The following is a 12620-nucleotide window of genomic DNA, read 5'->3' as shown; positions in this document are numbered from 1 at the left end:
CATTTGGGAACGGGTTCAGTTCCGTTGGAGGAGACGGGTGCATGGTGAAATATTGGCTTTCTGAAAGTCCAGGTACACTACATCCACTGGCTCTCCCTTGTTCATTTTCCTAGTTAAACCCTCAAAAAATTCCAAAAGATTAGTCAGGCATGATTTCCCCTTCATAAATCCATGCTGACTTGGACCAATCCTGTTACTGCTATCCAAATGTGTCGCTATTTCATCTTTTATAATTGTTTTATTCCAAACTACTTTTGAACAATACATTGCTTAGAATACCACTTTGTGAGTGAATAAATACACCCAACACTGAGCAGAACAGAACAGTTTCCCCATATGCGCTCATAATTCAGAACACGAAAAGTGTTTCCATTTTTTCTGATACTTTTATACTTCCAAAGCTCTGGACTTACTTGACATCCCAAATGTAGATGTAGGTGTCAACAGAACTTGTAACAAGCAACTCGGGTTCAAACCATGACCACTCCAAATCACTGCAAACAAAATGAATTAAAGATTAAAAAAAAGAAAATGCAGACTTCTATTTCTAATGCTCTAAAAAAGTGAAATTTAGAGAAAGAAGAATATCTACATGCTGGCAAACAGGTTCCACAGGACAGTAAGAATACAATTCAAAGATAATTTATTTTGGTTACCTTTTTACATCAGGGAAATTATCCCTCACACTTCTCTGCTTTTAATGTTACTGACCAGGAGGATCCTAGAATGGGAGATCTTGTTCCATATACTTTACTGACATATGTACATAAGTTCACATGCCATATGCTACAATCTATAAATAGTCTAATCTTCATCCCAAATCATGCAAATTGTCCTACACAAACACAAATATGACAGGGCAATAGTCTTTGACTCCATTTTTAAATCCTTTATCAAAGATTGCTCAAGGCCCAGACCTTGAGTTCAGGAGATAAGGGTTAGTTGAAAAAAACGAAATAGAAACTCTTTAACGTTGAAAAATGTTAAAGACACCATATCAGTTACCCAGGAGCCAAAATAAAAGCATAAAATAATTGAACCAAGCAACCAGCTGCTAATTATTGCTGATAATATCTGGAAATTAAGCCGGCATTTTATATCTACTCAGGCTGTGGACATAATTTTAAATAAAATACCTTATAACACGGGTATGACCCTGCAGTGAAGTGTGGATCTCGCCATTTCCATCAAGCCATTTGTATAGGTCCACCCGTTGGTTACACTGAAACAAACATCCAGACGTCACCTCACTTAAACTACAAGATGTTTATACTCAAAACGCTGGCTCAGCCAACAGAGGCGGCGTTAGAACCAGTCTTTCACTAGAATCTGTGCTCAACAGATTATAGCCATTTCTTTCAATATTTTATTTAAATGACCATTAACTTTTTAATCACATATTACGATTGATGCATTGGAAATCAGAGCATAGTTTTATTGCTCACACTTAAAAGATTTTCTGAGTCTTTCCCAGCTGTGATGAAAGATATGAATCTAGAATACAATTTCTAGACTCATGGACAAAATTTATTATTCACACAATTATTCACACGCACGCTTAACCATACCATTATCTCCTTGTTTTTTCATACTGTGCACAAATCCCTGGCCTATCTGTTGTCAGCGCAGATTAACTGAAACGGTATCATTTGTGAAAGACAATGAGTAAAAGCCACAGCTGCTGAAACACTAGCCAGGAAGGGGGAAGAGAGAACCCCAGCATGGTTTTAAATTAAAATGTAAATCCAATTAAGCCAAGGACAAGGATTATAATATTCAAACAATTACACAAACCTCATATTTTAGCAACCGTGTGGATTTAACTGCAAAGGCCAAATTTTTAAAGGATCAGAAACCCAGCAGTGAAGCTGCAACTGACATTTATTTTCATAAAGCTTCTGTGGCACACAGGGGAATTCCACCATTAGGTCCTTCTACAATCTACGATTTTTAATGAAATTGCCTAACTACGTCACTTCATCTTTACCCACCATCCAGACATCAGCCTCCATCCCTATGATTACATTTCAGAAACCTATTGATTTTTTCTTCTCTCTCAGACGAATTACAGTGGCTTGCAAAAGTCTTCATACCCCTTGAACTTTTCCACATTTTGTCACGTTACAACCACAAATGTAAATGTATTTTATTGGGATTTTATGTGATAGACCAACACAAAGTGGCGCATAATTGTGAAGTGGCAGGAAAATGATACATGGTTTTCAAAGTTTTTTACAAATAAAAAAACTGAAAAGTGTGACGTGCAAAAGTATTCAGCCCCCTTTACTCTGATACCCCTAAATAAAATCCAGTGCAACCAATTGCCTTCAGAAGTCACCTAATTAGTAAATAGAGTCCACTTGTGTGTAATCTAATCTCAGAATAAATACAGCTGTTCTGTGAAGGCCTCAGAGGTTTGTTAGAGAACATTAGTGAACAAACAGCATCATGAAGCCCAAGGAACACACCAGACAGGTCAGGGATAAAGTTGTGGAGAAGTTTAAAGCAGGGTTAGGTTATAAAAAAATATCCCAAGCTTTGAACATCTCACGGAGCACTGTTCAATCCATCATCCGAAAATGGAAAGAGTATGGCACAACTGCAAACCTACCAAGACATGGCCGTCCACCTAAACTGACAGGCCGGGCAAGGAGAGCATTGATCAGAGAAGCAGCCAAGGTAACTCTGGAGAAGCTGCAGAGATCCACAGCTCAGGTGGGAGAATCTGTCCACAGGACAACTATTAGTCGTGCACTCCACAAATCGGGCCTTTATGGAAGAGTGGCAAGAAGAAAGCCATTGTTGGAAAAAAAAGCCATAAGAAGTCCCGTTTGCAGTTTGCCACAAGCCATGTGGGGGACACAGCAAACATATAGAGGAAGGTGCTCTGGTCAGATGAGACCAAAATTGAAGTTTTTGGCCTAAATGCAAAACGCTATGTGTGGCGGAAAACTAACACTGCACATCACCCTGAACACACCATCCCCACTGTGAAACATGATGGTGGCAGCATCTTCTTGTTCTTGGTTACTTGGTCCTCCAAAATATTCCAACTGGAATTTAAACTGGAGATGGTGAAGGGAGGGGATGTGGGGATGCTTTCCTTCAGCAGGGACAGGGAAGCTGGTCAGAGTTGATGGGAAGATGGATGGAAATACAGGGCAATCTTGGAAGAAAACCTGTTAGACTTGAGACTGGGGCGGAGGTTCACCATCCAGCAGGACAACGACCCTAAACATACAGCCAGAGCTACAATGCAATGGTTTAGATCAAAGCATATTAATGTGTTAGAATGGCCCAGTCAAAGTCCAGACCTAAATCCAATTGAGAATCTCTGGCAAGACTTGAAAATTGCTGTTCACAGACACTCTCCATCCAATCTGACAGCATGAGCTATTTTGCAAAGAAGAATGGGCAAAAATTTCAGTCTCTATATGTGCAAAGCTGGTAGAGACATACCCCAAAAGACTTGCAGCTGTAATCGCAGCGAAAGGTGGTTCTACAAAGTATTGACTCAGGGGGGCTGAATATTTTTGCATGCCACACTTTTCAGTTTTTTATTTGTAAAAAAATTTGAAAACCATGTATCATTTTCCTTCCACGTCACAATTATGCACCACTTTGTGTTGGTCTATCATATAAAATCCCAATAGAATACATTTACGTTTGTGGTTGTAACGTGACAAAATATGGAAAAGTTCAAGGTGTATGAAAACTTTTGCAAGCCACTGTATATACCCCTCCCAATAATTCAGCCCAATCTCCTTGTGATGTACACCTTCCACTTCATTCTCCTACTTGGCTTCAACCAAAGGTTTTTGCAAATGACAATTTGCTAGTCTCCTCAATCAACCCAAATGCCAGGTGAAAAATTAACGGCAAAATTAAGAATTAAAAATTATGGGCAAAAATCGAGATCCCCATCAAATTTAGACTTGCATTCTTCAGCGCATTCAACCTAATTCCAACCTCATAAATACTTAGTCAAATGACATTTGATCTAAGACCCCCTGCTGTGGTAAGATGCAAGTTTCCCTACAAGCTTCAGCAAACATTGATTTAAAAAAGAATTACCCCATGAATGTGACACCAGAATGAGCAGGTACAAGAGATATAAGTGTCAAATGGTATAATGCAATAGTGATCATTTTAACGGGCTAAATGAATGTAGCACAAAAACACAAAATAAATGTTATCAGTTTTGAATATCCACTTCACTAATGGCACAGCTTTGTTATTGGACCACATACTAGGGAAACTAGACAAAAGCCATTTTGCTCGTGCACAGCAATAACATTTACAAAAATTCTTCCACCTTCTCTCAAACCTCCATAGCCCCCAATTAATGAACATGGCAAAAAAAAGTTATTTTACAAATAGAGAACATAACATTAGTCCCTCTCTGTTATAAGGCTTGAAGATGGACGAAAGTACCTTTGTATTATCTAGCCAATAATTCTGCAGAAAATATTTTGGAAAGCCTAATTGTATGAACTCAATTAAATATAAGAACAGATGAAAAGCCACAACTTGAACATGGAAACTATGACCCTGCTATTTTCTTTTTGAAAGAATAATTGTTTAGTTATAATTATTCTCTTTATATATAATCCTGTAAGTGCCTCGTTCACATATCACCCTGCAAATCATTAAATCATCTTAAAAATTACTTCTGACATCAACTTCCACTGCTTAGTCTTATGGACTCTTAGACATCCCGACAACATTAAGCAAAAAAAGCTTCCTATTTCTCCTTTTCTGTTTTCTTTCTCCATAATCTGGTTACTGATCCATTTATCAAAAGTAGTTTTTTTCAGTGTAAGTCTCGTTTGCCATAAAATATTTATTAGATCATCCTTTAAACTTCATTATTCTAATATGGGGAACTAGAATATTTTTTAGCTCACTTAATAATGAAGTTCTCAACAATGTAAAACCCTGGTAAATCTGCACATTTTCTAAAACCTTTATATCTTCCCTGAATTGAGTGGCTGAAAATGACTCCATCAGCTGAGACCTAAACACTAGTTCGTAAAGGTCCAGCATAATTTGTTCTATATTCTATGCTTCTGCAGATAAATCAATGACTCACAAGATTTTTAACCAACCTAATTGTATAATTGTGTCTGCTCATTTCACCATCCAGTTTATGTCTACTACAATTATTCCCATCACCGTCTTTTAGGCTAGCAAACATACATGGTATTCTCAGATCTTCAGCAACTTGTTTAGCATTTAAAGCATTTCTAATTAAAAAAATCCCATCCTTTCGTTTTAGTTTTAACATTGGTAAGATAGCGATTTTTTTAATTTACAATCCACATTCGTTTTTCCATTTCCAAAGAGCTAAATGCAACATTTTACTTACTGAAGCTGCAAAGTAATGAGAGGAGGTCTCATGTGGGTTCCACTGCACAGCCCCAATGTCCCACTTACTCTGCCTTGCAATCTTTTTTGGTACTTCTGAAGGAGCATCTAAATTTATAACATATAAGAAGCGGCGCCTGTGAAGGAATAAACATTCCCACTGATGAACCAATATATCCACAAATGGTAACCTCATGCACACCACTAGCAACCATCCCTATCCTCTCACCCATTATTATAATAGAAACCGTTCACGTATTCTAGGAAACATAACTGTGCAAAGGCAGTTTAAATTATATATATATATATATACTCCCACTCTGAAGGAAAACTTTAGCTGGCAAGAGTTAACATTGAGCCATAATAGGCAACGAGCCATATCCTGTTCTTGTGGAATTGTGGTTTTGGCTTTCTCAAACATTGCTCAGTTATCCCATATTATAAAGCTCACCAGATGTCAAGTAATTCTCAACAGCAAGCAGCAAAAGTAAAACCCCACACTGTGGTTGCTTCTGAGTTGTAATGATTGCAAGGACTGCTGTGGATTGCCCACCTGGAAAAAGTTCCAGTTTAGTACAAGTCCCGGCCACACAACCGCTAAAGTTCAGCATATTTTGGCCAAGAAGATTTAATCGCAATCAAGCGGCGATTTCAGTCCTGACCTCCTGTGCTGCCTGTACGGAGTTGGTATGTATGTATGAGGGAACTGCAGATGCTGGTTTAAACCAAAGATAGACACAAAATGCTGGAGTAACTAAACGGGACAGGAAGTATCTCTGGAGAGAAATAATGGCTGACATTTTGGGTTGAGATTGAGTCTGAAGAAGGGTCTCGACCCAAAACGTCGCACATTCCTTCTCTCCAGAGATGCTGCCTGTCCCGCTGAGTTACTCCAGCATTTTGTGTCTATCTTGGAGTTGGTACATTCTCCATATGATCACGCAAATGACCCCAGGACATACCACCAACAATGTGTTGGTTGTTAGGTTAATTTACGAGTGTAAATTCCCCCTAATGGGTGCAAAGCCAGGGGGGATGATAATAGGCATGCATTACAAGAGAAAGATAAATACAGGTATAAAAGGAGGAAAAGGAAAATGTAATTGTAATTGTAAATCTTTATTGTCATTTCCTGAGTATTCGCATACTCAGAGGAAACAAAAAAACGTTTCTCAACCAGTGTCCATTCAGTTTTCGTTACAAAATAAATAGCAATTAAAATTCAAATGGAACCCATAAAGCTGTTTACATTCAATTACTACCCATTCCTGCAGGTCTGCTTACCCTGAGAGCACCGCAAGTTGACCATGGCAGTTCACAGACATTGCAGTTGCCTGAAGCACAAAAAAAATAAATTAACATTTTGAACAGATTAGAATTAGAATTAGATCCTTTATTTGTCATTCAGACCGTGTCGTTACCTGCAGCCATACATACAATAATAAACAACAGAACAGACAGTAAACACAAATTAACATCCACCACAGTGAGGCCACCAAGCACCTCCTCACTGTGATGGAGGCAAAAATCTTAGGGCTGCTGTCTCTTCCCTCCTCTTCTCCCTCTGTGCTGAGGCAATACCCCACGGGCGATGGTAAGTCAGTCCCGCGGCTCACCGAGCTCTGCGAACAGGCCGGTTCAAACACCGCAGCCCGGGGTGGTCAAAGCTGCCGCCCTCCAGTCCAGCGGACGCAGCTGTTGACGATGTCGTACACTGGCCCGCGGCCAAACCCCGGACTCAGGCCGCCGCCGTCAGAACGCTGTCTCAGCCACCGGAGCACCGTTCCAGCCCCGAGCCCGATGTGCAACAAACAAGAACCTGATGTACCACACTTATAAAGCATCCGTTTTCAAGATTAATTCAACATTATTGTCTATTGCTCTGCACAATCCCAACCTACAAACTACCTGGCCGGCTAATTTCAACACAAAACTTGCATTTATTTGGACCTTTTCACAGCTTTAAGACATGCCAAAGCATTTGCAAACTGCAAATGTATATTTTGCATTTCCAATATCTGCATTAGAATTATAAATGTTGATAATAATCAACAGGTCAGAATATCTTCTCATGAAAAGCCAGCAATCTGAAAAATTAATGATACCTCTCTCACTCTCTCTATATATAGTTGCTGCCTGACATGCTGGGAATTACCAATTTTTTAAAAATAAATCTTTGAATTACAATAACTCTTGGACATTGGAAAAGGGACACTTTATGCATACCAATGTCCCATATGTAGCAATGCGATGATCATCAGATTGTCTTATGAGGGAAGGTTGAACTAGTTGGGTCTGTATCCATTGGAGAGTTCAGGAGAGGTAATACTAAAATATACAAGATTCTTAGGAAGTTGGCCTGGATATTATGTGAGAGGGACAGGGTAAATCAGAATCCACAGTGGTCATCCATGTGTGGACCACAGGATATGTTCAAGGTCTTCAATTAAGATTTCTCCTCTATTTTTACTGCACAGAGAAAGACAGACATGAAGAGAAGGGAATTTTGGAAAGTTAATGGCGATGTTTTGAGGACAGACCATATTATTGTCGAAGAAATACTGGACGTCTTACGACACGTGGAGGTCGATGAAAGTCGACAAAGGTCGAAGAAGAGTACCAAACCAAAACATCACGTTACCATGTTCGCCAGAGATGCCACCTGAACCGCTGAGTTATTCCAAACTTTGTTATTTTTTTAAGGTAGATAAATCCCCCAGGTTTCATCAGATAAGATTTTATTCCTTGAAGCATAGGATGCAGAGGTGTGATTTTATAGGGGTGCATTAAATCATGAGGGGAATAAAAAGGGTGAACGTAGATTATTTTCCCTAGATAGGGGGGAATCAAGAACGAGAGGACATAGGTTTAAGGTGAGAGCGGAAAGATTTAATAGGAACCCGAGAGGCAACCTTTTCCACATATAGGGTGGTGGGTACATGGAAAAACCTGCTAGAGGAAATAGTTGAGGCAGGTACAATAACATTTAAAAGTCATTTGGAGAGGTGGGTAGGAAAGGTTTAGAGGGATGAGCCAAAAACAGGCAAATGGGACTTGTTTAGATGAGGCATCTTGGTCGGATTGGATGTTGGGCTGATGTCTGTGACTCTAATTGCTGGATGGCCGTCCAATGGATAATTTAGGATCACAGAGCATTCAAGTTAGATCCACCATGGTCTAATTGAATAGTGGAACAGACTAAAAGATCTGGAATGGTCATCCCACTCCTCACTTATGATCTTATGAAAGGTAGCAGGTGGAACTAATTATGTTGCCTGCTCTCTCTCTCTTAGCTCTGTCATATCTTTTAATACAGAAATCCCCTGGCCTGGGGGTAAAAGATTATTCCAAGAATGAACTGCACAGATATTGGGTAAGATAAAATGATACTCGGTTATGATGCTAACCTCTGAATTCCTATTATTAGATAATATCTTTATGGCTCGCATATAAATAAAGTTCAGCTGGAGAAGTTACTAGTAACATGTTTTGAAGAGGGAGCCAAAAGACTGCCGAAATTCCGCAAAAATAATCACTTACTTTCTAGATTCACTTAAAATTGACTTATCGTGGTTACCAATTCGTCCACTACAATCGATAGTTATATGGATGGGAAGGGAATGGAGGGTTATGGTCTGAGCGCAGGTATATGGGACTAGGGGAGATTATGTGTTCGGCACGGACTAGAAGGGTCGAGATGGCCTGTTTCCGTGCTGTAATTGTTATATGGTTATAATAGTGACTACAGGGATATTTGATTTCTTGTAAAGTGCTTATGGGTGGTTAAATATGCTGTTTACATACGTTCAGCATCTTAATCCAATTATAACTTTATACATGACGCTGCACTTTAGGTGCACGTGGATTGTTTGGAGCACTCCACATCATTATGAGCTATATTTTTGAACCGTTGCCGATTTTGCTGCTAGTAAAACACAAGCAAATAAGTGTAAATGTGAGGAAAATGTAAACCACCAATACATATTTTAAAGAATGCCCGTTACCAAAGATCCTATAGCGGAGCTATAAAATCTTTGCCTGTCACGAAGCCAGGGCAAGTTTATTGTCTCTCGGTTACTGGCTCGGCCCAGAAGTTCTGACAAGTGTCGCTTAATATTTGCTGGAAGGAGAATTGAGCACCCTAATGCAACATCGTTCACGTGTCAGGGTCAAGTTGAATACCAGTTTCATTCCATCAAGTCAGGTTAAATAATAAAAACAAAGCAGATGTGGGAATCTGCAATGTTTACTGAAATTAAATTGATCTTGCCAAGATGTGAATTGCCCATTTAAGGAAAGGAAGGCGGGCCCCGGTGCCCGCGCATGCGTACTCTTTGGCCTGGCCCAGCCAGCATTCAAACCTCAGGCCCTTCGACTCTCTGGGCTACGCAGACTCCCCACAGCCGACCAGCCACAGCGCTCACTAACGCCGCCCCCGGAGCCCCGAGAAGGCCGCGGCTGCTTCATGTGGAGTTACCTGCGAGTCCCTAACCTCCACCACCACATTCTCGCTGCTCCAGCGCGCCGCCATGTCGTGGAGCCAGAGACCAACAACAAACTGCGTCAGCGGCGCGACTGTTACCCAACAAGCACCGGGCGGGTGGAGGGAGTGTCGGCGCCGCTAGTGTCAGTCACAATCACACTGGCTGCACTTCCACCTCAAGATCACAGGGGGAGGCTCTGCTCTATGATCTTTGCTTCCACCCACATACCCACGCTGGGCAAGGTGTCTCTCGCAAGCTTATTGTTTTAGGTTTAGGGTCAGGAATATATCATAATCATTTTTTGGTCCTCCAAAATATTCCAAATGGAATTTAAACTGGAGGTGGTACCCCATCTCCCCCCTCCCCCACCCCTCTCTCCTCCCCCTCTCCATCTCCTCTCTCCTCCCTCTCCTCCTCCCCCTCTCCCCCCTCTCTCCCCCCCCCCCCTTCCCTCTCTCCCTCCCCGCCCTCACCCCCCTACTCCTCTGTCCCTTTTCCACCTCTCCCCCTACCCCTCCCTCCCCACTCATCCACTTCTCTCCCACTTAACCTCACCCCTCACCCCCCACCACTTCCCCTCTGTCCCTCTTCCACCACTCCCCCTACCCCAGGTTAGTACGGATATCCAAGGTTATGGGAAGAAGGCAGGATAGATCAGCCATGATCGAATGGTGGAGTAGACTTGATAGGCCGAATGGCCTAATTCTGCTTCTATCACATGATCTGGTGATAACTCCCCTTGAACCTCACCTGCCTACCATTCCTTTATCACGACTGCTCATGGAAAATTCATTCCAGATTCAGATGAGTCTATTGTCATATACAAACAGCTGCAATGAAATTCCTTGGTAGACACAATGGTGGAGTAACTCAGTGGGACAGGCAGCATCTCTGGAGAGAAGGAATGAGCGACGTTTCGGTCAAGACCCTTAAGATGGATCAAATGAAATTCCTTGGTTGATTGGGGCACTCAGATTAAATACAGTAGTCTATGTACACCATAATAATATAACAACGAGTGCAAAGCAACAGAATGGCGCAAGGTTGCAGTGCAAAAAATATATATTGGGGCTGTAACAGAATGGGGTAAAGTTAAGAGAGAGAACTTGGCAGCGGCTCCAAGGTGGTTGTTCAGGAGTTGTATACCAGTGGGGAAGAAGCCGTTTCTTAAGAGGAGATGCAAGAGACTGCAGATGGAGGAATCCTGAGCAAAAAGAAAAGCAGATCAAGTAGTATCCGTTGATGGAAATGGACAGATGAAGTTTTGGGTAGGGCCCTTCAATCTGAGGCATCCTTGACAATACCTCTAGCCATCCTGATGCAACATACCATGAAGATGAACTGGATGGACGGTAGTGTGCGAGACAGGGCTGTGTTCACCATTCTCTGCAGGTTCACACAGTCAAGAGTAAAGCATTTTGCAGCCTGGCATTATATTTTCTATCACATAGAAACATAGAAATTAGGTGCAGGAGTAAGCCATTCGGCCCTTCGAGCCTGCACCGCCATTCAATATGATCATGGCTGATCATCCAACTCAGTATCCCGTACCTGCCTTCTCTCCATACCCCCTGATCCCCTTAGCCACAAGGGCCACATCTAACTCCCTCTTAAATATAGCCAATGAACTGGCCTCAACTACCCTCTGTGGCAGAGAGTTCCAGAGATTCACCACTCTCTGCGTGAAAAAAGTTCTTCTCATCTCGGTTTTAAAGGATTTCCCCTTTATCCTTAAGCTGTGACCCCTTGTCCTGGACTTCCCTAACATCGGGAACAATCTTCCTGCATCTAGACTGTCCAACCCCTTAAGAATTTTGTAAGTTTCTATAAGATCCCCTCTCAATCTTCTAAATTCTAGAGAGTATAAACCAAGTCTATCCAGTCTTTCTTCATAAGACAGTCCTGACATCCCAGGAATCAGTCTGGTGAACTGTCTCTGCACTCCCTCTATGGCAATAATGTCCTTCCTCAGATCACACATCTGTGGAAGTTCAAAATAATGATTGTGAACATGCCAAATCCTCTCAGACACCTAAGAAAGTAAATTCGCTGATGCACTATCTTGATTACTGCATTGTTGTGAAGAGACCAGGTTAGGTTGCTGTAAAAATGGATGCCTGGGAACCTGAAGCTGTTGGCCATCTCTACAACAGCTCTGTTGAACTCCCATGTTTCCTCAGATCAATGACCAAATCCTTTTCTCCATATCCATGTAAACCTTGCAGACCCTCAAAAAATTCAATTTCAGTATTGGAAGCTCCAATCATCCACTGAACCTCACCAGGTTAGAACGGTCCTGAGCCACACAAGCCCCCTACTATATGAAGGTGGGACTGCATGTCCTCAGGCTGACTCCTAAGAAATTCCTTCTCCTGATGGGAAGTGGGATATTGAAGAATGTTGAGAGGAGGTGAGAGTGGGAATGGAATGGAATACTTTATTGTCACATGTGACAAGGCACATAAGCTGTGCGCCGAGGTGCTTTTTCGTTTCATTTAGTGACCCAAATCACGTATCTACCTGTATTTTCAACATATTTTGTCAAAATATTATAGAAATCATACCTGAAACTCGTCAAGAATAAAACCTGTACATATTTTTCAAATATGAGGAAAAACCTCCAATTTTCCGAGTAGTAATTGTCGAATTAAAGCACGTTTGACATTGAGTCGGATGCCAATTGACCAATCACGCGCATTGTTTCAAGCTAGCTAGGCAGGGTTCCCACATCAAGCCGTGAAACCAGTGAAACAGTGTGAATCAACTGGA

General features: G+C 41.4%; 1 protein-coding gene across 1 annotated transcript in view; it reads right to left on the bottom strand.

The window, feature by feature from the left end:
- wdr59 (WD repeat domain 59) overlaps nucleotides 1-9956 on the bottom strand; it is a 55745-nt gene extending 45789 nt beyond the window's left edge. Inside the window, 5 exon segments of the mRNA XM_055648637.1 lie at nucleotides 414-494; nucleotides 1137-1222; nucleotides 5369-5504; nucleotides 6652-6701; nucleotides 9845-9956. Coding sequence (XP_055504612.1) covers nucleotides 414-494; nucleotides 1137-1222; nucleotides 5369-5504; nucleotides 6652-6701; nucleotides 9845-9898 — 407 coding nt within the window. The 5' untranslated portion in view covers nucleotides 9899-9956.
- Between the last annotated feature and the right edge of the window lie 2664 nt (nucleotides 9957-12620).

The sequence above is a fragment of the Leucoraja erinacea genome, chromosome 17 (assembly GCF_028641065.1).
Source record: "Leucoraja erinacea ecotype New England chromosome 17, Leri_hhj_1, whole genome shotgun sequence".
Lineage (NCBI taxonomy): Eukaryota > Metazoa > Chordata > Chondrichthyes > Rajiformes > Rajidae > Leucoraja > Leucoraja erinaceus.
This window is presented reverse-complemented; position numbering and strand designations above follow the sequence as displayed.